This window comes from Osmia bicornis, chromosome 5 (genome assembly GCF_907164935.1).
Source record: "Osmia bicornis bicornis chromosome 5, iOsmBic2.1, whole genome shotgun sequence".
Taxonomy (NCBI): Eukaryota; Metazoa; Arthropoda; class Insecta; order Hymenoptera; family Megachilidae; genus Osmia; species Osmia bicornis.
This window is the reverse complement of record NC_060220.1, coordinates 2077951-2103740: the sequence shown is the minus strand read 5'-3', so window position 1 is coordinate 2103740 and position 25790 is coordinate 2077951. Positions and strand designations below refer to the sequence as shown.

Here is a 25790-nt window from a genome sequence, read left to right as displayed (position 1 = left end):
AGTTCGCGAGATTAAATAATCACGAACGGTTCTGTACGTTAAACAACGGTACTCATCAAACACAAAAGCCAGTACTTCTTTATCCAGTCAAATGTTTTGAAAAATTACAAACGTGCATAAAATAGAACATTTTTAAATAAAAATCATTTTTCCTATTTCTGGCGAGATTTAGCGATACAAGTTTTATATAGAACTAAGGTAAGTTGCTACGGAAAGTGAAGATTCATCTGCGCATAAGGGATGAAGGAATACAAATTGTTAAGGTAAATGAACGAATTATTTATGCGATAAGCCTTTTCAACCGTAAGGATACGATTAAAGGAAGTGTAACGCTGGTGGAAAGTGCATTTATGATGAATTCAGTCTCGGATCATTTACGAAGTCAATGAGACGAGACAGTGATTCTGGTATTATAAATTATTCTATGGATTTTCGGTCAGTTTGTTGACCATGGGAAGGTCATTAACCCATTTCCTACCACGATCCCCAAATGGGGATTTGAATGGGGAATTGAAAAATATTTTTTTTATCACTTGCAATAGGATTATATAAAAATATCAAAAATAAAAATTTGCCAGTTAATGGGTTAATATGAGAAGATTTGAAAATATGAAGATAGTAAGTTTATGATTTTTATAATTGAAATACCGGAAGATATGAGGAAATTAAAAAGTACACGATTATAATACAAAACGAGTCTGTTCCTGTTCATGAACCTTCGTTCCAATCTAGCATCTAGATAACGTTCAGGAAGTTATGTTACGTACTTTTCTATTTAAATGTGCATTGGGTAGTCGTTAACAAATTTGAATAGAGTGCATTCTTATGCATTCGCCACTGCGCATGCGCAGACGGTATTGGCGGAGGCGTTGCACTGGGTATATAAGGATGATTCAAAGTTCGCGGCCGGTAGTGCAACGCGCACTGCGCGCGATGCAGGTTCCGTATATGTGGATCGATTAAAAGAATTACTTTATTTCGTAAGTCTTTATGCCGAAAAGCCGCAGCGAATTTGTTGCCGAAAAAGGGAACTACTAATGAACCATAAATTGTAACGTTCCACCAGTACATAACTTTTGCTCTCTAAAATAAATAGACAAGTTTACTCACTGTATTTAAAAGTTGTACCATGAATGGTAACGTAACGCAGTTACCACCACATTCCACGTTTTTTCTACATCCTTTTCTCGGTGACCCAATTGTATCGTTTAATTGAGTTGTACGAATGATTTTTCTGTCCATTCTTGTAGGCGTTCAACGATGCGAAAAAGGAAAGGTATCGAATCGAAGCCAGGAACACATGTCTTGCCAGACTATTGTTGGATATCCTCAGACACTCCTAAACAGACGAATAATTATCCTTATGTCTCTCCTAGCAATCAATTCGCTTACACCTGGGACAATTCTAATTCAAAGCGCCAACATGAGTGCGTTAATTGGAAGGTACCTGGGAAATATAGTTCTTCTAACGGCGGTAAGTATTGCTAAAATTCGGCTTCATTCGGAATAATTTGGATCGTAAAATTGAAATGAGCTTCGTCGTGCAGAAGTGGTCAGAGTTACAATGTTTCCAGCTGTCGTAAAACGAAATTGTCTACCGGAAAAATGTACGCATATTTTTTTCGATGCAGCAACAATAAGCTAATTTAGTATTGTGCAACGAAAGTTTCTTTTCTTTCGCGAATTCCATCGTTAAAATGTCACCGAACCTGTATCTTTATGACCATCGGTAATAAACTTAATTATAATTCTTTGATTAATAACTGGAAGAGTTGGAATTCTTTTCCGATGAACAAGTACGAGACGCATGCGGTGCGTCATCATTATTAATACACATATTGCAACATCACCTTCAAACGTATTAAGCAAATGCTTGTTGACCAAATAAGAGTAGCCAATCACCGTGGAATTTCAATTTATTTCATATCGAATTTATCTCCGTCGGTGTATCGTTTTTACGCTCTTTTCCTCGTTTCTTCTTCACGGCATCGATCGAAGAAACGTCAGGGTTCTCACGAGAATTAATGCTGGCGTAACGATGCATTCTACCGAATAGGTAGCCCGTTTCGTAACGCGTCGAGACCAAACGGTTGCTTAAAACTAGCTCGAAATATCGAGCGCATCGCATCGGCGCGAGTAGCACGAGTTCGCGGAACAAATTTTATGGGAAACACCGGCGAACCCAGCTCTAACATGTTACAGTATAATTTACGCTTTCATAGAACAGTAATTACTCGGTGTTTCAATTAATTAAAACATCCGCGCGAACGATAAACCAATTATGTTCACCTGTAACCTGTTATTAACTCAAATTACCGTATTCACTTTCATACTCTTCATTCCAATTTACTTATAGACATTAAGTATTCATAACTGTTAACAAGTTAAGGAAGAATTATTTATGGGATTATATAAGAAATTCTTGTTTATGGACCTGGTATGCTACACAGGTAGATATTCTGATCGCAAGGAAAGACAAAGAAGACATTCGATACTCTTGCATTGTGCAAACGTAATGGCATGGATTTGTTATTCGCGACAATAGCCAGTTAAACTTTGCAGTAGAGCTAGGATAATTGAGTACAGGCAGAAGATCCTTGCATTCTAAAATGCCATCAACGATCGAATAGCCTTTAACGCATTTACTGCCATGAATAAAGTTATGCGGTTAAGGGGGGTCATCGTGACTGGGCAGTGCAGATTTTAATATAATCGAATAATTGAAAGAATAAAATACATTAGCATTCAGAACGTTGCAACGATGTGCTTCAATTTATTCCTTTGTTAGATATTCAGATCTAAGTCATCTCCATATGGAGCAAGTACTAAAACTTTCTTCTCTCATTAAAAATGAAACTGAAACTCTAATGAAGCGTTTTCGTAACTCTATCGAAATCCCGGAATATTTGGTACAGAAATATATGTAAAATTTTACAAGATTAAACCTTAAGAAGAGAAATAGAATTTTGTGTTCCAAATATCGATGGAAGTATCAATGAATATCTGTTGGTTGTGAGAACGTGTAGAGTCATCGTTTAACGTATCATATTTGGATATAGTCGATAGAAAGAGTAGGTGGTTACCTGTTCCTTGATTTCACGAGCTCCCATGAACTCGCCGCCAATGACCTATACAGCGGAGGAGAGTCTTGTAACACGGACGAGAGGGAAAATCTTCTTCGAGAGAAGGGATTCGCCATTCTCTCCATTCGTAGTACACCTAGACACACTTATGACCCGGATAGTGAATATGGCAGTCGGGTATCATCCACGCTCTCATCCCGAACGGAACATCTTCATTTGATCGTCATCTCTCGCGTTCTTCCTAACAGTTTCCACTTCTTAAGGTTTCTTTTCCCTGGTGCGAAAGAAGGTTGTTTAAAGTCAGTGGGTCACCTTGAGAAACACTCTTCCAGGTACTGCATTCAAAGAAATTCAATGAAAAGTTTAATTATCCTTCTTGTTATTTGTTTTCTGGTGATTTGATATGGTTGAATCGGTGAACAGAACAATGAGTGTTAAAATTTTTTGTAAAATTAAATTGTGATTCAGTGTTATGAAATTTGAATTGTGTTCCATGAGCGAAGGACACGTTTCGTTGAGTTTCATTGATGAAATAGTAGGTCGATTTTCATGCTTTTCTCAAGGGAAAGTGTCGTTAAGTGACACTGCTTACCTTGAAAGTCGTCGGACCACAGAATCATTTCAATTACCGCGATCGTATTCGCTTTCCTTTTAAATTCACCGTTTCTTCCTGGATAGCTCCGCGCCTACTGTGTTTAATTGATGGCTATTACGATCTGTTACGAACGGTGACGTAAGGTGTACGTTTAAACACGATTAACGCTTAATTATAATTTTCATCGAGCAATTTCACGGTGAATGAAATCGTTCTTACTTTCTAAAAGAATTATAAAATTATAAAAGTTATTCAACACCTTGACTGCCGCGTCACCCATGTATGGGTGACGCTTGAATTTCAATAGGAGTCCATCACTCGTATTATTAGGAATTCTTTGACTTAATTGATTAGAAATACTCGTATTAGATAATGAAGTATTTTGAAGACAAAAGTAATACTTAATGGAATTTACAACGGTTTTAACGTGGCAATCAAAGTGTTAATATTGATTTCATAATCAAATGATTATCAAATCGAAACAGCTTTGAATAGTTACGTATTGGTAATGCAATCAGGATAACCGGGTCAACGTGAACTTCCAGTTGAGAAATCGGTCATCGAAGGTCGTTCCTACACACGCATTGAAATCTCCGTTCTTTGCAGGTATGGGGAACGTTATGCCATGGTTACTATCCATGTGCCTTCTCGGTTTGCAGCAGTTCGCCATTCAGCCTGGTAGCAATGCGCTTTCACGTGATCTTGAAACATCTACGCAGAAAAATGTGCCTCCGACCTATCGATCAGTACGAACGCACCTTTTTTCATTTGAAAATTTAAACTTTAAGCTTGAATTTAATATACCATAAGTACCATTTCGTGATACCTTTAAGTCGTGAAATTATATCGGACTTTCTCTATTACGAAATTGACTCTACCCTCTTTTCAACAGTCTCTAAAGAATTACAAGACTCTGATATCGAGTCACGACGAACTTCCCGGTCACATAACTTGCATCTCTCCTAAACCAGAGGAAAATGTATTGGACACGTTGTCCACCACTCCTGAATACAACAATCATCTGTACGGTTCGACGCCAGACTCGAGCGAGTATTTTCTAAGCAACTTCGACAGAAGTAAATTTCGTCCAAGACCACCTGGAAGGAATTTCAACATGTTCAAGAGCGATCCTCAATTGTTGAATCAGCTTGAGACTCATGGACTGAACTATGACCCTGGTCGAGGACAAGTGGAGGATGATTACGTTGGTCCTGCCATGGAACTAGTAAATTTTCAAAATTAAAATTCAACAATTTAAACGCAGAAAACAGAATATATGAGATTCTGTTTATTTTTCGCAGATTTTTGCTTGGTCCACTATCGATTATACGTACGACAGTATCGAGGCTAGGGATTCGGCCATCTTCGTCGGAGATTTCATCGCTGAGAATAATCTACCTCTTGGTCTTGAAGTTTGGAAGAACAAGGTCTTCGTCACGCTTCCAAAATGGAAAGATGGAATTCCAGTTACGTTGGCCTATGTTCCTAAGAACTCGAAGACGAAGAGTCCAAAGTTGCGACCCTATCCGGACTGGGGATGGCATCAGCCAGGTGGTTTGAAGCTCCAATTTATTCTGAGCCTGAAACAGAAAAAAAAATTATGTTAGTACAATTTTCAGGTAACTGCGAGGTTCTAACATCGGTCTTCAGGGTCCAAGTCGACGAGTGTGATCGCCTCTGGGTGCTGGACTCCGGCAAGGTGGACGTAGCAATGGGTGGGAAGCAAGTCTGTCCTCCAGCCATCTTCATCTTCGATCTGAACACAGACACATTGATCAGGAAGTACATTCTACCGGAAGATCAAGTGAAAGAAGATTCTTTATACACAAACATCATCGTTGACATCAGGAACGAAGACTGTAATTCAGCAGTGGCCTACGCCTCCGATGTCTTCAGATACGGACTACTAGTCTACGACTTCTTCAAGGACTCCTCCTTCAGATTTCAACACCACTATTTCTACCCAGATCCCTTGGCCTCCAAATACGAGCTCCATGGTGTGAAATTCCAATGGACAGACGGTATCTTCGGTATCGCTTTGAGTCCTGTGGACATCCACAACGACAGGACCTTGTTTTTCCATCCCATGTCCAGTTTCCGCGAGTTTGCCGTCTCCACCTCCATCCTGAGGGACAAGAAAACGGTCGAGGACAACTCGGATTACTTCGTGCCCATTGGCAGACCCAGAGCCAAGGACTACGGGCATTCTTCAGGGTCTGTGGTAGACAGGAACGGTGTGATGTTCTTCAACATGGTCACCAGAGATTCTGTCTGGTGCTGGGACACCAGGAAGGAATATATTCCTCAGAACCTTGGTGTCATTGGCACCAGTAATTTATCTTTAGTCTTTCCGAACGATATCAAGGTCGATCGTGAATACGATCAAAATGTCTGGTTACTTTCTAACAGACTGGCCACGTATCTTTATGGAAGCGTGGATAGTAGCAAGGTTAATTACAGAGTGTTCAAGGCTAATGTCAGAGAAGCTATCAAGGATACTGTTTGCGATCCTAATCACGTGGTGTATAGTTCTGAACACGGTTACGACGAGACATGCTGAAGATGTCTCTGGATTGATTTTGTATTGGGAAAATGGGACAGGGATGCTGAAGAACAGTCTCTTTGATTCTTCGAGACAAATGTGAAACGATGTTGTGATTGAGTGTTCAGGCTACCTCGAGTTATTTAGCAATGAGAAATATGTACATACGAGAATTATGCAATAAGAGAAAGTGTAGCATTAAATAAATATACCATCGATGATTTAGATAAATATTGTAAATGTAAATTGAGGAACTTTCTTTCTTTAGGAGAATAGTATGTTCGATGATGAGTGATGTTTTTGTAAAATAATTAGATGGAACACAGCTCAATAAGGTCCTGTATAGTTCTTAATGAGATGCAGGATTCCACGAATAAAATTATCATTCTTACTTTGTACTCTACTTTTTGCACCTGACGCTATGCAACCTGATTTACATGCACGCTTGTATTCTCCTTTGTACAGGGGTACTGTTAAAATTTTCATTATAATTAATTTAAAGTTGCATATTTTAATTTCTTAGCACATCTGGAGATTGTCTGCTCTTTGTGTTATAATTCTGTGGTAATTTAAGATGGTGTTAAGTGTAGCTAATTAGGAAGTGCATCGACGCGTAGGCATTTAACTCGTCCGGTCGGAGGTAAAGAATCGTGCACTTGTTCGAATCAGTAGGTTAAAAGATGAATGATCTCTGTGAAGAAAACCGTTCCTCTTAACATTCGCAGAAGGGTTCGCCAAGTTACCGTAGGTCACGCACGTACGGTTTCAAGTAGCGCGAATCGAGGACGTGATGCATCCTGTGCAATTGCATCTCTTCGCGTTCACCATCATTCTTACATTTCACTGGATCCATCAATCAGGGCTCCTATAAAAATGCAAGAAGAGTAATGTTTACTTGAATATTAATCTAAATTAGTTATACAAGCTTTAATGTTAATTTTATAAATTTTATTTGAGCTACTTTTTTTTTGAGGCCCTGCCCTCGATTTAAAAGATAATTAAAATTTAATTTCTTTTATCCTGCTATGGTATTCGTATTCATACGAATATTCTATCCAACGAAACGTTCCATTTCCTCTCGTCATTTGTTTCACGATATCAGTCGATTGTTTCACCGAAGGCGTCCGTAACGAAATTCTGGTGAAGAAGTTAAACTCGTCAAAATTAACGTGGCTGTGTCGACAGAGAACGTTTATTGAAATTCACGTGTGGTTCGTTAAATTGAAGGTTTTACTGATTGAGAATTGTTCAAATCAATAGACTAAGTCGAGGATGATCGGCTCTAGTGGAAACAACGACTCGCTGGCCTTCCGGCTTCTTCGAAAGTTTCGTGTTCCTAATGCCTAGCTTTCTTGCGCGATTCTTGGGTCTTTCCTTCAGAACCGAACGTTTGATAATGAATATCATAGGATTAGTAAGAACCTTCGATCAATTATTTTCATGATACTTATCATTTTTAGTCAGATTTCCTGTATTCTTTCGCTTCTAACCTTTTATAACCTTCGTTGTCGAAGGTTAATAATTAATTTAATATTGTTTGTTAAAAATTTTTAGATTAACAGCACGCTCGATTGGAGCCCTCTTAAATGGACGAACGAACTCGAACAAATACAAAATATATCTCTGTCGTATAGCACGCTTATACTTAGCACTATTGGCGAGGACACGATCAAAAGTGGTTAGCAATTTTTTTTTATATTTTACGTAATAATAAAATTAACATTAATTGTCGACCTGAAAATTTTGTAGTTTTATCATGGATCGTAATCATACGAATAATTATCGCCCACATCTACACGTTCACCTACTTAACGAATATTTATCCAATAATCACGTGGAGCAGACCTTGTTTATTATTACCATGGTTGATCCTTAGTTTTTTCAAAAATGTAGTACTAGAGGTGATCGTACTTGCTGTTTGTCTTTTGTATTGGTACGACAAGAGATTCTCTCTCGCCATATTCTTGGAGTTCATAATCGTTAAACTTGTACCTTTAAGTAAGTAATTAATATTATATCTCATTAATGTCGGCAATTTTTAACAATTTTTTTGGGCCTTCTCTTTCAGTTCTCGCCTCGTATAATTGGTATTCCAATTCGCGTCTCTTCTTAGAACTGCGATACGCGGAGAAATTAAGGAAGTTAAAAAGGACCTTAAAAAGTGACACAAACTTCGTTACCAATCGCCTATGCATGAAAATCGCCGATTCGAAATACAGAACCAGATCGTTGACCACCTTGCTATCGTACGAAAGTTACGAAACTTTTAATTCGCAGGATACTATTTCACGGATCCTCGATGATAACGATTTAACACCAGCAGAGAAAACGATAATGATCCTTGGTATCACTGAACAAGACATTATCGATGCCCGTACTGGTAAAAAGGAAAGAGAAGATTATAGAAGGCTGACCGAAGTGGACGATGAACTTTTCAGAGCAAGAAAATTCCCGTTCAAAAAATTTTATATGTTAACCAAGGATCATGAAGATCAGGAGTCTATCTTCAGGCCAAATAATGAGGAGCTGGTGGAAGATTCACTTGTGGTATTAAGTTATTGAATTATGTTAATTTTCATATTTTTTTGGCAATAAATATTTTTAAATCTTTAAAAATTTATTATTTTCAATTTAGATCGAAGAAATTCCATTGCCATCAGAGGCCCCAAAGGAAACCATCATCGAAACTCTACCGGAAGTAACAGAAAATCCTACTGAGAGATCAGAGTCGAATAATCCAAGAAAAGTAGATGAACCAAAATTGAATAATCCAAAAAAAGTCGATGAACCAAAATTGAATAATCCAGGAGAAATAAATACACTAAAATTGGATAATCCAATAAAAGTAGATGAACCAAAATTAAATGATCTAGGAAAAATAGATACACCAAAATTGGATAATCCACTAAAAGTAGATGCGACAGAACCTTCCTCTAACGAGGAAAAAGAAGAAATTAACAGTTTACAAAAAAACGAAACGAAGCAGAATGATAAATGTTCCTTTTCCTCGAAGGATGTCGAAGCAAACAGTTCTTCTACACAAAAAAGAAACTGTCCACGGTTAGACAACACGAAACCAGAAACGAAAAACGTAGAAAATGATTGCAATCTTATAAAGTTTCAATCTTTGTTCAATTGTGACTGTTCGGTGGACGACAATGTTTTCAAAGATGGAAGAGCACACTGTTGTTTGCCTGATAACTTCATGTTGAAGACTTCTACTCCAAACGAAAGTCCAGATACAGGAAGAAAACAAGAAACTTTAGAATCAGATGATCTTAAGAATCAGAATGATGGTGCTCTTATGCTGGAAAATTTATTGAAAAATGATCTGCAATCGTCGATAAATTTCGAAAATGAGCTAAATTTGAAAGAATCGATTTTAGAAGAGAAACTGAAGGAAGAAGTTCAAGTTCCAAATGAAAGTCTATTGATAAATTACGTGAAAATATTGGAACACGAGAATTTAAAACAAGAAGTTCGACAAATAACGGATAATATAAAGTTTTTATTGAATAATTTTAATGAAGATCCTTGTTTAAAAGGATCGTATATAGATGAGAAATCAATTGAACGAACAAAGGATAAAAATCGATATGGTCCAGATCAAAATATTTCAATTGGAGTGCAAAATCTTTCAGAAGTGGTAAAGGATATGAAGATTGCAAATCCGGTGGAAAATTATGAAATATTAACAACAATTAATTTGGAAGAAAGTAAGGTGAAACTGAAGAGTGCAAACGAAGTACTAAAGTCGATGATTCCAATAAAATCTACTGTTCTCACTGGTATCTTTCTGTTTTTAATTATATATCAAAGTATTGCAAAGTTTTTGTTAATCATAAAATTGTAATAAATTTGTAGACATACGTTCAACCGAGAAGAATAATTCTTACAAACCAGAAGTCAGGGAAAATAGATTAAGGGTAAATATACCGGAATATTCGTTCGGTGATACGAACATTCCGAGGTTCTACAAAGATTCTATGAAGGTGTTCGATGGTTGCTATGAACAGGATTTCGCCAACAATTCCGAATTGCAATGTGTACTTCAGCAATTAGAAAAGAAGAAGTGGAACCCGTTTGATGGTGAATCGAACCTCGAGACTCTCTTACAACAGGACGATGAAATTAATCAAAGTACTGTTCGAGCATTGAGAAACGTTTCTTCGCCAGTAAAGGATTGCGAAAAGACAAACAGGTATTGCAAAAATCAAATGATTCATTTTTATTTCCAAAGATTACCAACTGTACAAATATTTTTCCAAAATATTAAAGACCATTTAATATTTAATTAAAAATTATAATTCCGTCAAATTTCTCACCGTTTCAGATTCAAGAGCACAGTACACGTATCTTCGGTGAATACCTTCCACTCTGAAAACCTAACGTCCCAAAAGACTCAAGTGACCGAACGATCTCTGGAGAAAGTTCCCAAAAAACTATATAAATTCAGCCCGACAAATCCGATAAAGAACTCTTACACTCAGACAGACTCTGTTAATTCTTCATCGAAAATCAACATCATCACAGACTCGAAGAACCGCAAGAAAATTAGCTTGAAACGTAAATACTTGAAGGATGAAAATAGCATCTCGTCCATGAATGATCATCAGAATAGTAAAATAAAAACACGATATTCTGCAAACTCTCAGAGTGATAAAGTAATAAAACAGTTTAACCAGTCGAAATCATCGTTATCTTCGTCAGACAAAAGCGTATGCGAGTGTAAGATGCAGCAACTGGAGGCTAAATGTTCGCCATCTTTAGAGTCCAGGAGAGAGGATCGTCGGAAAAGTAGTTCTAAACCTAAAGTGGACACTTTCGACACGGTGAACTTGGCCCAGGTGGCTCGTTCTTCGAATTTCAATGGATCTACAAATAAAAGGAAACCACCTATTTGTCCTAAGAAAGTTAAGAAAGAGTTGTCATCGAGTATGCTTCCAAAGATAACTCCTATGATTAGGAAGCTGCAGGAGTCGAAGAAACCGAAGACGAAGAGCCGGGTTGAATCTTCGAATGACAAAGAAATGAGAGCCTTGAAGGCCTACAACGAGGTCACTTTGGTAATGGACAAGAAACAGTTGGATGCCAAGAGGAAGATACGTCCGAGTAAAACCACCTTAGACGTGCTTCCTGAAGAGTCTAAGCACCGACTGCGTCCCAGGAAGAGTAACTCTAAGAAGAAATTCAGTGTAGATAAAAAATTGAAATCTGAAGAGTACCTAGACAAAGAGAATCTGTCTGCTGATGCATCAGTGGATCTTAAATCGTCTGTTGCCACCTCGTCAAAGGTGGTCAATGAAAGTGGCAAGGTCCTTCAACTTTCTAACGAAGTATACACCTGCTCGAAGTTGCAGCAGGGTTACACCAAGATGAACAGGGTTACAGATAAGATTTTGGATAGATTGTTCAGTATCGACAAGCAAAGTCTGAGGAAGAGTTCAGCTGAAACAGATACCAGGAAACAACTGAGCAAGTACAGTAAACCTAAGCAGATGGGTGACGAAGAGGTTGTCTCAGCCTCGTCGAGTAAGAAGTTGGAGGGCATTCAAAACGGTCGCGAGCTGGAAAGAACACAGGCCAAGGAGGACATAAGAGATGAATTTAAATACCTGACTAATTCATCCGGAGTACAACCGTTGATCGAATCTGGCGAAGGTTGTATGAATACCTTGGTCATATTTGACCAATATACCTTGTTATATTTAATTCGAATACTTTACAGGTACTAAGGATTCCAAACCTCAGCAAGATAGTTTATTGTTGACGATAAAGTCCAGTGTGAACCAGGATGTAGTGTCTACGTGGTCTTCAAGTACCATCAGCCAATTGGAGGAAACCCAGTTGGAAGCTGAAAAAGGTAGGAACTTAATATTATGAAATATAAATTCATTTTAACAATCTCTGATATTTTTACAGATGATTTACCTGCCATGAATCAACCTCAGACAATCTTGGATCCTGAAGATTCCACAAAAGACCCAACAGAAGTACCCAAAATCCATGAAGAAACATTACCACTGAAACAGAATGAAATTGAATCAGTACCTGAAGAAATCAACATCAATACAAGTGATTTGCAAAGCAACGATGGTACCAGAAGAACGACCAATTACACAGACTTCACCAGGAACATCGACGTGAGCTACCTGGCTCATGGCGTCGTTTTGAGCAACCAAAATACACCTAAAAGTAAAAACCCACGTCAACGTGACATCGTTGACGATACCACTTCAAGGTTACTTCACACCGCGTTCTCCTATCAATCGATGGACTCCGTTTTGGACTTCGCTCCAGACACGTTGAATGTGAACAACATCATGAATGAAAGACACTTAGATCCATTAGACGACGGTTTCGTTCAACTAAGCAACGATGTTGTTAACGCTTTTCCTGACGAACTTTCGTTCATCTCTCACGACCACGGGAACCTCGAAGAAGCCATCCCGGCTATTTTTCGCGAGTCACAAGATTTGGACGAGCAAGCAGAAAATTGTGACTTGCTCATCACCTCCGTAGACGAGGAACACTCGAATGACGTCTTCTCGATCGTGGGTCAATTTCTGAGGAACTTGAACATCGGTGATATCACTTTGGAGAACGTCAATGATCCTGGATTCAGTGTTCTTCAGGATCTTCTCAGAGGGGACGATAGCGAAGAGAGTGAACGAATTACTGAAGAGAATGATACGATCGAAGAAGAGAATGATACGACTGAAGAAGAGAATGATGAAGATATAGAAGATGACCAAACGTTGAGATTCATCAAGGAGGATGTTTTCACGGATATCAAGTTTCCTATTGTAATTAACTGGTCAGATTCTTTGATTGCTTCGGACGAGGATCACAAAGAACTGAATCCAGTGATCAGAGACAGAGATGCAGGAATTAGACCCACTGGATTGTTGTGCTTGAGTGGACCAGAAGAAGAAAAGCTGAAAGATGTAAAGTTAGAAAGTGAAGAGACGAAGAATGTCGAGCAATCTGTTTTCTTCACGAAGCTGGAATATTCGTCCGGGTCTGGAAAGCTGAAACACGAGGAAAAGAATGTTTATTTAGAGGAGGAATCTGGAAAGGAGATTGAAGAAGATCTTGGTAAATCTAAAAGCATTTCTTCGGACGAAACTGCATATGGAATGTATCGAACAATGAAATATTTTGAATCAGAAGAGACTGCAAGCGAAACAGAGAGTGAAGAAAATGTGAAATTTGAAGAAGAAGAAACAATTGTAAGCGAAGAAGGAACAATGTTAGGAAACGTTGAAGAAATTATCAAGGGTTTTCAATTGTTCAATATCAATGACACGATATTAATGGAAGAGAGCATGGAATTAGAAGAAACTGAATTACCTGATAGAAATGCCCAGTCAATTGATTTCAAAGAAGAAGAAAAAATAATACTAATTGAAGAAATCGAAGAATTAGAAGACACTGAAGAAAGTAACGAAATTGAAAACATAACAAACGAAGAGGAGGAGATCACTGTGTTAGAAAGAGTATCTCCATTAACCATATTTTTATTCTGGATGATAGGATGCTTGTTTTACGTTCAATTTTGGTGCCGAAAAATATTCTCGGCTGAAATTTCAAGATCTGCGTCAACTTTGAACCCGTTCGAGATTCACGCAGCACCGGTATCGACCATGAAGCTCCTTGAAAAAATTGAAGAAAAAGAAGAAGAAGAAGAAGACGGTTCGCTAAAAGAAATCACGAACTTTGATATGGAAGCAGACTTCAGAATGAGGGAACAATATTCTTCAAATATTATAGAGTTTACAAATGATTCAGAAGAGATCGAGAAAGAAGTTGAAGAAGCGATGTTGTCCCTAAGCGAGCACATCTCAAAAAATGTTGAGATTCCGTCGTTCTTAAACTCTGACGATGAGAAAACTCAGTCGAATTTATCTTCGATCGCAAGTGCAATCAGAGATATAGAAACTTCCAGACGAAATATTTTTCAAACAACCAATGAAAGACTTCGCGAATTCCGCGCAGCTGAAGAAGAAATCAAAACTTTTAGGTTCGAAGAGGCAGATGATTGTAGCTCGACAAAATCTCTCCTCGAACATAACGAAGAAACGAAATTGTCTGTTGATAATCAGTTGAATTATCCTGAAATAAAGATCGATGAAGATGGACCGGATAAGGAAGAAATTCCAGAAAATGATGAGAAAAAGGAAGAAGTGAAGAAGAGATTAAAAAATGAAACAATTGTTGAAGAAGCCGAAAGTTCAACAGAAAAGAAGACATCGGCAGCTAGAGTTCCTGAACCAAACTTCCAGAATACGGACAGCTTTGATTCTACGTACAGTAAAATTTCAGACACGTCAAAGCGTACGATTTCTGATTTACATGCATCATCAATGGAAGAATTTGAAGACAGTTTAAATAGTTGAATATCATTTGTCGATTAATTTCCTTTAACATTCGTATTTTAAGTTCGATTCTCTTGTATTTTATTTCATTCGTGATACAAATATGTCTTTGTTTCATTCGGTTTGAAAATGTCTAATTCAACAAGAAAATATTGTTTAGTTTTGTTTCATTTCGTGTTATATTCGTGTTTATCCTTTTTAAGTAATTTTGACTATTCGAATGACGACGATGATGATCTCATCGTACATTCACCTTCGATTCCTCGTTTGATTGTGATTTCTGTATATGTCGAATAAAGGATGTATTTTAAACAAATTCGTTGATTTACTGCACTGCTTGGTTCAATCGAATGACCTCTTAGTTCGCTGTTTATTGCACCGCTCAACGAGCTTAATGCACTTAATTAAATGCAGTTCCTGTGTGCCTGCTGCACTTTTTTAATCTTCCCTTAATCGTTCAATTTTCTCCTTTCCTTTCTTCCATACCGTTTCTCCATTTCTTTTCTAAAACCATTGCTAATTTAATTAATTTTCTACAAATGGCACTGCTACCTTTACTAATGTTCTAAGCATCTCCTAAATACCATCTCGAAGATCCATCTTCAAAGCCTCTGTGTTTCTCTTCGTCTCTTCGTCTCTTCTTCATCTGTACGTCAGTTGTTCGTCATTTTCAATCGAAAGAAAAATCTCGAGGAAGCGGAGAGGAGCGGATCTTCGCGTCGGTTTCTTCGGAGTGTGTTGGTTAGCCAGCGGTGTAGGTGTACGCGTGGTAGGTGTACAGCTTCGCGGTCTGCCGCGACGCCGTGCTGTTCTTGGCACAGTTTCTGACCATCTCCTATTGCGAGCGGACCGCGCGTTGGACCTCGAGCGTAATTTCGTTGCGATTCGCACTACCCAATTATTCATTCCATCATCTTTTTATCCGATTCCAACAAATTCTTCCGCTTGCAATCCTCTTCTTCCAACTCGCGAGTGCTTCTTCGAGAAGACACCGACTTAACTGTTGAAAGTGAGTAAGTCAAAATGATATTTTGATGGATCATTTTTAAAAAGGATCGAAATAGCTCGCAAAAAACACGCTGTATATGAAAATAGTTGTTTTGTTCTGTTGGAAAATTTGAGCAAGTCTCGAGTGTTCAACAGGGATACTATTCGTTACCTTGGTAATTGATGGTAATCGCGTGGAATTGTGTAATCGTCCGCGGCAATTTCTTCAATTTGCTTGTACTATAACGAAAGTGCATCGTAATGTCTTCGAGGACGCGTGACAAAAATTTCTGCTCCGTTCGTGTCTGTATATTTACCGTGAACGGTGCACGATGTGCAAATAACGTTAAAAATTCCTTCTGGCTTCTTGAGAAACGCGTTAAGATAACAAGCCTTCCACGATGAAAGTAAAGAAAAGAAAACAGTAACGAAAGGAGGAAAAATTTTCTCCAATTCTTTCGAATGAAATATCTACGACGTATTTGTGATACATTCTCTTCAATTTCATACACCGTCAAGTCTATTTGCATAAATTATTCGCTGCTTTGTCATTTAAATTCCTTAGTTTATCAGCAAACTTTGCCATTTTATCAGTTATCTATACTCTTCTTGCTGAAATTTTTACTTGTTGTTGAGAAACGAGGAAAAAAAGAACGTCAAGTGAACTTTGATAACTGAAGAAATCGAAAGACGAGCACTGTTGACGGGGATATCGCGCGATTAATGCGATGCACTTGAATATTCATTTCGTAACGAAGCGCGAGTCGGAATTATTTCATCAGACTTCTTTATTCAACTTTTTCAATTAAATTCGCATAGTTCAATGCGAATTTCGATGAATATTAATCGGTGCAAAGGTTGTAGACGAAATGTACAACTGCGAGCATCGATGGTTTCTTCTAGCTAAAGATCCCCCACCACTCGTTCGGTCTCGGCATAGTTCGGCTTGCGTCGGCGATTCGGCCACGCCTCCCGTCGAGCGAGTAGCGAGAAAAAACATCCCAAAGGGTTCTCCCTTTTAATTAAAACAAAATTATCTATGCACGCGATTGTACGAAGATGCTCACGGAGGTGGTCGTCGTGGAAAGTAAAAGGAGGCCAGGCTTGTGTTCACGAGCAAACCGTGAAAATACATCATAACAAAAGCCCGCAATAGAGTAATTGCCAGATGAAAACAGGTGTCATCGTTCAAATGGCAGAAAGACAAATAGAGAAGAATTTCTTGAAAAGTTACGACATGGCTTGAAATCTTATGGAACGAGGTTATTCTTTCTGTTTCCTTCAACACGGAAATCGATTACGAAAGAGTAAAACACTGATGTTATATTGATATTCAGCGCACCTTCGTTGACAAGTACACCTGACTCAGAGTCAGCGACGGATGCTGCACAAATAAAGGTCGCGATAAAGATCTGAATCAGAAATTCTGATGACGACTTTCAAACGCGAATTGCTTCAATGCGTGGGCAACAAACGAGCACGTGATCATTGTTCTGGCTATATACGGAGCGGTGTTTGAGTCACATTTCGTTCCTTCCTTCCTTTTCACCTTGCTATTCAAGGAATTTTATTACATTAAATAGTTAACTTAATTAAATTCGCTATCTTATCATCGTCCAGCAGTTCGATGGCGATCGATCGCTTATGACGAAGGAACGGATATCTCTTTCGCGGAAGGACAGCGCCCTTTCCTTGCTTCCGATTAATGGGTGGATCTGGGTCAAGAATAATTGAACGAACGGGCGCCTCGTAAACAGGCGTATCAAGTGGTTTTCTATTTCCCTTTTCCCTTTTTTTACCCGCTGTTTACCACACGTGGTCCGCCTAAATTTAACACGAACCCGAGTCCGATGCAATTCGACTCGCCTTCGACCCGCGACATTAACATCGCGCCTTTTTCGTCTTTCCTCGTTTCTTCGATTCTAATCGTTTAGAATCGTCAATTACCACGGACTTTTTAATCCATGAAAACAGAATAATTGAATGAAACTTGAAACTTCTCGCCGACGAGGGTCAAATCGAGCCACGCGCGGACTTCGATCGAAATCAACACGGATGATCCTTGATTCCGTCATCAGGATCGTAAAGCTTAAAAAAAGAAATGACGGACGGTAACTCTGTCACGCGAGTCGTGCGAATTCAGCAAACAGTTGCAGAATAAAATTTCGCACGCAACAAGCTATAAACGGCGATGACACAGAATTAGGTCAGCTTAGGTAAATCGACGGATCGGTGTCAAAGGGGAAAAGTCGTGGAAAACTTTCGATCGCAAACACACACCGATTCGATGTTTATCGTTCAAAGTTAGTTCCGGATGATTCGAATGCATGCGAGTACTCGCAATACGCTTTGTCGGTTTGCTCGCCGCGTTCTTTGCGGAATAAAAAACGCGTTGCGTCAGCAAGAGATCAGGCTTGACCTCGAGAGGTTGTTTTCCACGAGATGGAATTTTCTCGCGATTCACAGAGAATTCTAATAACAGATGCTATAGTATCTTTCTCCTAACTCGTAATTACCAATTTCATTTTACTTCACCGCGAAAGGGTTACCCTTTCCCATATTCCCCGAAATAAAAATTCGCAGGGTAAGAACGATCTACGAAGAAACATCTCTCGATATATCCATTGTTCGAACGACGAATCAATGGGAGAATCGATTCCGTGCTGGTAGGTCGTGTCCTGTGTGCCAGTTAATGCTCGAATAAATCACGGATCGGTAGGTTCTAACGCGACCGGTGGCCAATGTCAACCGACTGGTTCTTCATAGGCGCGTTTCCTTTTTGCACGAGGTGAACCAGAGAAATCGCGGCAACGGAGATGCGTTTCCTTATGGGGCTGAAAGAACCTCGTGACTCGCCATCGCCGTCACGGTCACGCGTATCAAACCATCTCATGGTGATCTTCTTTCCTCCCCATTGATCCTAATCGTTTCTATTCAAAACATGCCTGATCTATTGCTGGTGAAATTTATTTGTCAAACCAAGTACTATTCTTCCATCAGAAAAATAAAAAATAAAAATTCTTCGATAGAAAAATATCTTGGGAAGAAATGAATATGCATACTGTTCTTCCATATTAAAAGCTTACGTGTTCGATTGTGTAATACGATTTAATGTAACTTTTACCTCACCTCTCTTCGCGTCATTTCCTTTCAACAGCTAATGCTAGAAACACGCGATGATCGGTCTCTATTTTTATTCCATTAGCCATGTTCCACCTTTCTTCTTCGAAGAAAAATTTAAGGTTCTTGGATCCCTAGTCGAAGCAGAGGGTTTTCCTCCGGATACGAGTGACTGGAAGAATAATAAACGCCGAAAGGAAGGTCAGCAACGAAACAGCAAACCGATGCCGCTAAAAGTGTTAAAATAGACCGGCTACCTGTGCCAATGACCCATATTCCCTGTATTCTCGACGTGTCGCAAATTAAACTTTGCCCGTATAGTCAAATTTCTCCTCGTCGCATTGTGTCATCGCTGGTTTTCTTTCATTTTTACCCTTTTACCTGGATTCAGTGGAATTTCCAAATTCGAGATGATATTCATCTTCGTACCTATTCTAAAACAGAAAATATAAATTAGCATAATATCCCTGATGATAGCAAACGTGTTAAAGACTCTAACAATAAGAAGAATCAGGAAATTGATCTTTGATCGGTTTTAAAAATACGCAACCGCGGTTAGGTTTCTAATTCTGCCGGTGATCTAAATTCTATAGCTGGATCTAAATTTAAAGCGTTATTTCAATAATTTTTGTACTTGTTTTTTCAGGATGCAGCTGACATCGTGTTGCAGGTGTTACTCGCTGAAGGTGGGCACATTGTTCACTGGAATATGCGGCATAGTGAGTATCACTAATATGATTAATATTAATAAATTAATTTATTAATAATCACAAACTAAGGTAATTCTGAGCGTTAAAAATTTTAAAATCCTTCAATTACATGATCAATTTCAGATCCTCTCGATCATCTCACTAGTCCTTATCTTCACATTGAACGTAGAATGGAAGACGATACTGATCGACGTGTTGGACAAGAACATCGTCAGAATCATTTTCGCGATAAACTTATGCATGACGATCCTGATCTCAACGTTACTCATAGTAGGGGTTCTTAAGGTAAGATGATTCGGTACAATCAATTCGATAAACGCTATAAATTGGAATTATTTTTACAGAAAAATACGTTTATGATGATACCATGGGTGGTCCTAGGTATAATCTTAGCAGTTGGCCTATTGGTCAGCGTTCTGTACACGTCCATCATGTTCTTCGTGAATCATGAAGTAATAAACGGCGTCCTATGGCTCGTCCTTGGTCTCGTTGCTGTCGGTAAGTAGCTCTTCGTTGTCTGAAATCACTGGTACACTCGAAATTTCTAATTATTATCATTTTCAACAGTGGTCTATACGTACCTGTGGCTAGTCGTCTACAGCTACTTCCAGCAACTCAGATACGACAAAGTGAACAGCAGGATGGGTCCTTATGGAAGACCGTACAGCTACCGAAGACCTTGAAGAACGCCGAAATGAATCGATGACCTCACGAGGAAAGAACGACCGAGAGGTTTCACCTCTGCAGAGGAATTAGACTGTTCTCCAGAAGACACGCGTAGGATGATAAATATTTAGCCAATAGGCAGGGTAGCAATACTATCTTGAAGTTAGAATGGAAGTTATTTCTGATGGTACACCGATCCGGAACGAGCTTTAAACACTCAAGTGGCTGACGCCTACGCGCGAAACAGTTTAATTACTTTTTCGAGATGAATCGCTCCGGGGTTCGATCAACGTAATCAAGCACCAAAGCACGTGGCAGCACCTTTAAACGATTAATCATGTTCTGTAATAGCATTTAACAAGAGCGAGAAATTTCATACTTGTAGAATTTAGAATGTTTATCATCGTTTTACGAATATGAAGTTAATTATTGTAAGCCGATCTACACTGCCGTGACCGATATCGAAAAGGTAACGCTGATCTACGGATGGTACGAGAATAGATACCATTTTCAAGGATACACGAAAACGTAGAGCGTACGCAAAAATATACGCGTTGCCTCATCATACGGAGAAACAGTCTCTCCCACGCAAGGTTAACGACTGATTTTATTTATTTTAACGACCCTCGTCTTCTGACTATTGTTACACGCGACGCGAAATAAATTATTATTGTTTGTAATTGATTTTTTTCTTATACCTTCTTTAATACGTATACGATAGATCTTACAGGTGTGCTTGTTTGCTGATTTTAATTAAATGCGTTCTCCACGTTCTCACGAATAAGCAGAGACAGGGTTGCAGCCGCGAGACCAGTTGCATGGCTGTCGCAACCGTAATCAGTTTTGACCGAGGATCTTCGAGACACGTGGATGTGGTTGTCGAAAAATTTGTTTCTAAAAGAGAAAAATTATTTTGTATTGTTTTCTGGTCCTAGAAAAACTACGTTTCCTTTTTAATACATACCCAAAGGAACTGTAACAACCACTGGGATGAGACCAATTCCTCACTAAATCGTCATAGTGATCATCGGTGAACTCGAGAAATCCCTCCATACCGCAGAGAAGAACTTTATCCATCAAAAAGATAATTAAACGGAGTACCACATTATTAGTACTGATTTTGTCTTACCTTGTTCCATCATCAAATCAGGTGTATGGTAAGGAAATCCAACAGCCTGGATGTCAGTCAGATCCTGAAGAATCTTGGAACAATAATACTGTGTCAATTCAGAAGACGAAACAGGTAAAGCTTGATCGCAATTCATCTGAAATGTAGGTATTCAAAATTCATCTTGAAGATCGGGAATATAAATTTCTAGTGTGACGAACCGCTTTAGCAACTTGAACGATCAGTAATCTATGGGTGAGAGGGTATCCCCTGCTGGTACCAGGTCCCATCAGTATATCTACGCATAGCTCCGGAATCGTGTAACCCAGATTCGATTTATTCCGAATAATATCAGAGAGACATCGATCGCTCTCCTCTTCTTTCGGCGTCCCCTGCATTATCAACTCTCGTATATCTTTATCATTTAAAGAAGACCTGACTCTCCCTCTTTTCAGGACACCCTCTTTCCAAGATATCGGTCGCATCCATAAAACTGGATTATTTAACGTCCCGTGTACTGTAATGAAAATTTGAATAATAATTAGAAACTATTCTATTTGTATTTAGAAAATACTCACGTAATTGTACGTCCCTGTTTTCTGGAACGATATTGTTCAGCAGGTATCTTCTAGTCGAGTCAGACATTTTTAAAATTGCCATCAGCATTTTTTGGTATTCAATTCCGAGATACTGGGCATTTTTATGCAAAAGTGTATTGGCAATGTTTGCTGTTGGAAAATTTATTTATTTCATTAATAGGTAACAAATTAGGGTAATTGTTTTACCTTCAACGATGGTGATGGATAAAGTTACATCAGCGTTCATCTGATGGGGTCTATGATGAATGTAATTAATTACTTTTGAAAGTGCAATCAAGTTTCGTTCTGCAATTGATGAAAATTTTTAATTAATATTGTAATCTATTAATAGAGAGTTTCGAAAATAATCTCACCAAAGTCTTCGGCAACAAACTTCCCATCGACCAGTCGCAAATAATCAGAGAATAGTAGAATCAGCCAAAAACTGAGGAACCTTCGAACTCTGTCCATGGTGAGAGCAGATCCTGAAGAAGCTGATGTTCGATCTCCTCAAGACTTTATAGAAACAACCCCACCATGTTTCTACCTACCACGTGATTTTAAAAAGATTTAACAGTGAATGAATTTCTTGGTCTCGTCACGTAGACCGGAAATGCGGCCACTATTCTTCATGAGCACAAGACGCATCCAATCCAGGAGTCGTCTCTTCAGGGTGGAAGGTCTAAATTAATCTAGCTCCGGCCAGACATTCGTGGGTGTTTCATTGACATTCGAGGGGGGTAAAGAAGCAATATCTTGAATCTGTGCTATCTGTTTCCTGTCACATTTGATAGGTGAAGTAGTTTAACCCTTGGATGGGAAGTGGAGTCTTTGATACATCCAGGTTGTACACTAGGTCACCACCATCAACTAATTATATTTAATTAACGTGGGGTTGTGACAGCATATACTTTATTGACAAATATGTTACAATAGAGAATGACAACTTTCGTGATGAATTATTCTTAGATTTAAAATCTTGACTTAAGCTTAAAAACAATCAGGATGGAAAGGATCTATGTATTCTCCAGAAATACATCCGGTTATTCCATTGCTTATTTGCATACACTTTCCTGATCTCTTTCTGGTCTGAAAAATTACAGACAATTGTTATTATTAATAAAATGATTTGTTAAATGAATAAATGAAACTTACTACTTGGTATTCGATCTGGCAAAACCTCTCTCCACCCTCGTCTATTTTCTCCTGCATCGTTTTAATCTGAAATGAAAATCAAACGCTGTTATTTAATGTTATAATTCATGAAATATCCTGATGATTGATTACCATGTTGGGGTAACTGTGGGTCATCATCACAGGACTCTGAATGCTATTCATTAGATCCCCTGATTCGACCGTCCTCGAGGAGATCCTTGTCGCAAAGTTTAAACTTGCGATGAGAACAAGCAGGCAGATAAAGTTTGATGTCCTTTGCATAAAATAAAACGTTTAATTCAATATGTTCCTTTAAATTGCCTGCTTCAAATCAACAAGTTGGTCATCTAGCGTCAGTTAACCCCTTACCGACTGCTAGCCTATTTATCGACTACTTAAAAATTAATTAACAAGCTTTTGATTAAGAATAATATACATCAATATGAATAATAAGATTCAGCTTGATGACATGTTTTAATCCTCAGTTATTATTAAGTTATAAAGAGTTACTAAGAAACTGTTAAGTATCTAATTGTACTATTAAATTGTTTACAATGATACAACATGTTTGCCGAAATTCAGGCAAACATGTTTCAAGAGATCGTGAAAGAGAAGAAGAAAATGGACCACTTACATGGTAAATATTTATTTCTAGGTACTATGCTCGACGAGGATGAAAAATGTTCAAGAAGCAACGCTGTACTGGCGTTACTCTGGCTACAGAGAGATCTTTTATATTCGTCAAGAAGCCAACAAAATATCATTTCGGTTACGAAAGGGTTTCGTCCCTTGAAAGGGGTTGTGATTATTTTCGAAATACGTGTACACGAGACGTTACGACGCAATAATATTGACGATTTTTTTCTAGGAAATTAACAAATAAACAACTTCAACATTTGAAAGTAAAATGTTGCGAGGCAGTAGGATTCGAAAAAATTGGAATTTCAAATTCGAACGTGAGAATCATGATTCAGTCAATTTCGAAAAAAATTTTAAATTTCAAATATCAGATTATAGATTCGAAATTCGTAGATTTTAAATTTAAAGTTCCCTCGCAGTTGAGAGATTTAAATCGCAATAAATTTTATTAAATTCTGTCTTATGCTTCTTCTATTTATAGGCAGGAATCACAATTGCATGGACTGATGCTTTAGTTATTCTTCAATGTTGGCTCAAGACTAGAAAGAAAAAAGAGAGAAAGCACTTTATAAAAATAATTCTTCGCTTTATTCGTTTAATAACATCGAGCACAACTGTTTATATCCGATAAACAATTGATAATCTCTACAAACATTTAGAAATTATCTGCAATATAGATTGCATTATTAACTGATAATTTTAACACTTAACAATTAAAATACCAAGTTACATTATAATAAAGAACCGTTATCATAAATTGTTTATAATAAGTAATGATATTTTGTCGTGTCTTACCTATTTTACATCTAGATACATGATTTACAGGTTTTATTGGTTTTTATTACCCTTCATCCCTTTCTCTTTACTAAACTATTATATAATTGCCAATACCTTAAGAAAACTGTTGCTGTAGATAATTGGGATAAAACATTATGCTTCAACTAAATCAATGGAATAAGAACTGTGTCAGTCTATCACCAGCCTTCTAGAAGCGTTCAAGTCCTGTAGATGTACTAACATATTTTTTCGGATTCTAAACATATATCTATACATATATGCATTAATAGCAAAAATATACATGTATTCACATAATTTACACAGATACTTACAATAACTTAATTTATGATAATAGTTGTAACCCTAAGGAATTCGATTGACTGTACTTTGTTCTTTTCTTCAATCACATTTTCACATTTCATCTATGTAACTATCAATCTCAAATCTATAACTTAACATGAAAATACAACCACAGTAGATGATTTAAAACCTGTTGCTATAAATGAGTAAATTGTGAAATGTATTATAAACTATTCAACTTAATACTTATATATAATTCATAATCTGTCTTTTAGTTAAGACTGATTAATATTAGCCAATTATTTTCTTAGCCTATGCAATTCTGAAACAATATCAGTCTACAACAATTAAAAGATATAACAGAATTGAATAAAAATCTCAACAATACCCTTTTTATCCTTAAATTCCTAATTATATAGACAGTTAAAAATATCTTTTCATATGTTTTATGATAGCCTAGCAACTTTCTTAGATCACATATTCTAAAGCAAAGTGATAAATCCTTAATCACAAATGATTATGTTGCTCTGGATTATTTTCAAACTCAATCTCCAACTGAAGCCTATAATCCATGGCAACAAACACAATGATTAAAAGCATAGGTAGACGAAATCTTGATTGCCATCCAAGTTTAATCATAAACATCAAGGCACGATGAAAGGTTCCACCACTTCCTAGGAAAACTTCAGATGCCATTGTTTTCATAAGTGTAGTGATCATTCAAAAATTCACTTTATCCTTTTTGCTATTGATGTTGCCTGCACAAAATGATGATAATTTGCATTAATCCATAAAATACTTTTCAAAATTTGTTGATTGTGTCTTATTTATAAACTAACCTTCAAAACAAGGAAACTGATTTATTTAGCGGATTCATAATATAAAAACAACTGGTAATATTCTGCGTATAATACACTACTTTCAAGAGTGTTCTCGAAATGGAACGTTATCTTAAGGTTAGATCTCAAAAGATATTAATATATACCCATTAAAAAGTTTTGAACTAGTGCGATTGATAAAATACTTTCAGAAAATTGTTCATCTTACTTGTCAACACTTTGACAAATATAAAATAAAATCTTCTTTGTTTCTATAACTTCTAAAACTCTTACACATTTATCAATTTGACAGATATGCATTCAAATGATGGTT

General features: G+C 37.6%; 6 protein-coding genes and 1 long non-coding RNA gene across 14 annotated transcripts; 4 read left to right on the top strand and 3 right to left on the bottom strand.

Moving 5' to 3' along the window:
- Positions 1-918: 918 nt before the first annotated feature.
- LOC114871178 (protein yellow-like) lies at positions 919-6611 on the top strand. 3 transcript variants are annotated; one of them, XM_029176765.2, is made up of 6 exons: positions 919-980; positions 1251-1474; positions 4285-4424; positions 4571-4903; positions 4980-5229; positions 5298-6611. In XM_029176765.2, exons 2-6 carry the CDS (start codon positions 1261-1263, stop codon positions 6236-6238), a joined length of 1878 nt encoding a protein of 625 aa, XP_029032598.2. In that variant the 5' UTR covers positions 919-980; positions 1251-1260; the 3' UTR covers positions 6239-6611. The 3 variants fall into 3 exon arrangements, with proteins under 3 accessions (XP_029032598.2, XP_029032597.2, XP_029032599.2); XM_029176764.2 differs by lacking the exon at positions 919-980 and having other exon boundaries at positions 1117-1474; XM_029176766.2 differs by lacking the exons at positions 919-980; positions 1251-1474 and adding an exon at positions 3330-3415.
- Positions 1253-4277, bottom strand: LOC114871182. 2 transcript variants are annotated; one of them, XR_003788529.2, is made up of 4 exons: positions 4178-4277; positions 3676-3900; positions 3084-3418; positions 1253-1339 (listed from the first exon to the last, which is right to left on the bottom strand). It is a non-coding gene; the product is annotated as an uncharacterized LOC114871182 (long non-coding RNA). The 2 variants fall into 2 exon arrangements; XR_003788528.2 differs by having other exon boundaries at positions 3676-4277.
- A 948-nt stretch (positions 6612-7559) lies between the features above and the next one.
- On the top strand, positions 7560-8787 carry LOC123987783. Its single transcript, XM_046285706.1, has 4 exons — positions 7560-7634; positions 7775-7898; positions 7970-8218; positions 8289-8787. Exons 1-4 carry the CDS (start codon positions 7560-7562, stop codon positions 8780-8782), a joined length of 942 nt encoding a protein of 313 aa, XP_046141662.1. The 3' UTR covers positions 8783-8787.
- A 638-nt stretch (positions 8788-9425) lies between these two features.
- Positions 9426-14619, top strand: LOC114871029. The gene is made up of 5 exons (XM_046285965.1): positions 9426-10008; positions 10085-10421; positions 10554-11884; positions 11949-12083; positions 12143-14619. The coding sequence occupies exons 1-5, from the start codon at positions 9426-9428 to the stop codon at positions 14617-14619; spliced, it is 4863 nt and encodes a 1620-aa protein (XP_046141921.1).
- A 711-nt stretch (positions 14620-15330) lies between these two features.
- LOC114871180 lies at positions 15331-20761 on the top strand. 3 transcript variants are annotated; one of them, XM_029176774.2, is made up of 5 exons: positions 15331-15611; positions 19352-19424; positions 19539-19700; positions 19760-19913; positions 19983-20761. In XM_029176774.2, exons 2-5 carry the CDS (start codon positions 19353-19355, stop codon positions 20096-20098), a joined length of 504 nt encoding a protein of 167 aa, XP_029032607.1. In that variant the 5' UTR covers positions 15331-15611; position 19352; the 3' UTR covers positions 20099-20761. The 3 variants fall into 3 exon arrangements, with proteins under 3 accessions (XP_029032607.1, XP_029032605.1, XP_029032608.1); XM_029176772.2 differs by having other exon boundaries at positions 15333-15607; XM_029176775.2 differs by lacking the exon at positions 15331-15611 and adding an exon at positions 15673-18906.
- Positions 20762-20809: 48 nt separating this feature from the next.
- LOC114871028 (UPF0764 protein C16orf89 homolog) lies at positions 20810-22603 on the bottom strand. Its single transcript, XM_029176405.2, has 7 exons — positions 22142-22603; positions 21975-22073; positions 21768-21917; positions 21411-21706; positions 21211-21346; positions 21046-21148; positions 20810-20975 (listed from the first exon to the last, which is right to left on the bottom strand). The coding sequence occupies exons 1-7, from the start codon at positions 22236-22238 to the stop codon at positions 20831-20833; spliced, it is 1026 nt and encodes a 341-aa protein (XP_029032238.2). The 5' UTR covers positions 22239-22603; the 3' UTR covers positions 20810-20830.
- Positions 22604-22662: 59 nt separating this feature from the next.
- Positions 22663-25140, bottom strand: LOC114871168. 3 transcript variants are annotated; one of them, XM_029176746.2, is made up of 6 exons: positions 24671-25140; positions 24453-24606; positions 23557-24100; positions 23055-23196; positions 22923-22988; positions 22663-22856 (listed from the first exon to the last, which is right to left on the bottom strand). In XM_029176746.2, coding segments are annotated over exons 3-6 (309 nt in total). In that variant the 5' UTR covers positions 23559-24100; positions 24453-24606; positions 24671-25140; the 3' UTR covers positions 22663-22757. The 3 variants fall into 3 exon arrangements, with proteins under 3 accessions (XP_029032579.1, XP_029032580.1, XP_029032581.1); XM_029176747.2 differs by having other exon boundaries at positions 24453-24563; XM_029176748.2 differs by lacking the exon at positions 23557-24100 and having other exon boundaries at positions 24453-25140.
- Positions 25141-25790: the final 650 nt, after the last annotated feature.

Bases quoted from the DNA above. Each gene is read 5' to 3' on its own strand.
- LOC114871180 (XM_029176774.2), top strand. From the start codon at position 19,353: ATGCAGCTGACATCGTGTTGCAGGTGTTACTCGCTGAAGGTGGGCACA. The intron at 19,425-19,538 runs GTGAGTATCACT...GATCAATTTCAG, and splicing joins TCACTGGAATATGCGGCATA to ATCCTCTCGATCATCTCACT. The intron at 19,701-19,759 runs GTAAGATGATTC...TTATTTTTACAG, and splicing joins TCATAGTAGGGGTTCTTAAG to AAAAATACGTTTATGATGAT.
- LOC114871028 (XM_029176405.2), bottom strand. From the start codon at position 22,238: ATGGACAGAGTTCGAAGGTTCCTCAGTTTTTGGCTGATTCTACTATTC. The intron at 21,707-21,767 runs GTGAGTATTTTC...TTTTCATTACAG, and splicing joins AAACAGGGACGTACAATTAC to TACACGGGACGTTAAATAAT. The intron at 21,347-21,410 runs GTTCGTCACACT...CCTACATTTCAG, and splicing joins TCGTTCAAGTTGCTAAAGCG to ATGAATTGCGATCAAGCTTT.
- LOC114871029 (XM_046285965.1), top strand. From the start codon at position 9,426: ATGTTGAAGACTTCTACTCCAAACGAAAGTCCAGATACAGGAAGAAAA. The intron at 10,009-10,084 runs GTATCTTTCTGT...ATAAATTTGTAG, and splicing joins AAAATCTACTGTTCTCACTG to ACATACGTTCAACCGAGAAG. The intron at 10,422-10,553 runs GTATTGCAAAAA...TCACCGTTTCAG, and splicing joins GATTGCGAAAAGACAAACAG to ATTCAAGAGCACAGTACACG.
- LOC123987783 (XM_046285706.1), top strand. From the start codon at position 7,560: ATGCCTAGCTTTCTTGCGCGATTCTTGGGTCTTTCCTTCAGAACCGAA. The intron at 7,899-7,969 runs GTTAGCAATTTT...AAAATTTTGTAG, and splicing joins CGAGGACACGATCAAAAGTG to TTTTATCATGGATCGTAATC. The intron at 8,219-8,288 runs GTAAGTAATTAA...CTTCTCTTTCAG, and splicing joins CGTTAAACTTGTACCTTTAA to TTCTCGCCTCGTATAATTGG.
- LOC114871178 (XM_029176765.2), top strand. From the start codon at position 1,261: ATGCGAAAAAGGAAAGGTATCGAATCGAAGCCAGGAACACATGTCTTG. The intron at 4,425-4,570 runs GTACGAACGCAC...TCTTTTCAACAG, and splicing joins TGCCTCCGACCTATCGATCA to TCTCTAAAGAATTACAAGAC. The intron at 4,904-4,979 runs GTAAATTTTCAA...TATTTTTCGCAG, and splicing joins TTGGTCCTGCCATGGAACTA to ATTTTTGCTTGGTCCACTAT.
- LOC114871168 (XM_029176746.2), bottom strand. The intron at 22,989-23,054 runs GTAATCAATCAT...TTTTCATTTCAG, and splicing joins CCCACAGTTACCCCAACATG to ATTAAAACGATGCAGGAGAA. The intron at 22,857-22,922 runs GTAAGTTTCATT...GTAATTTTTCAG, and splicing joins GCCAGATCGAATACCAAGTA to ACCAGAAAGAGATCAGGAAA.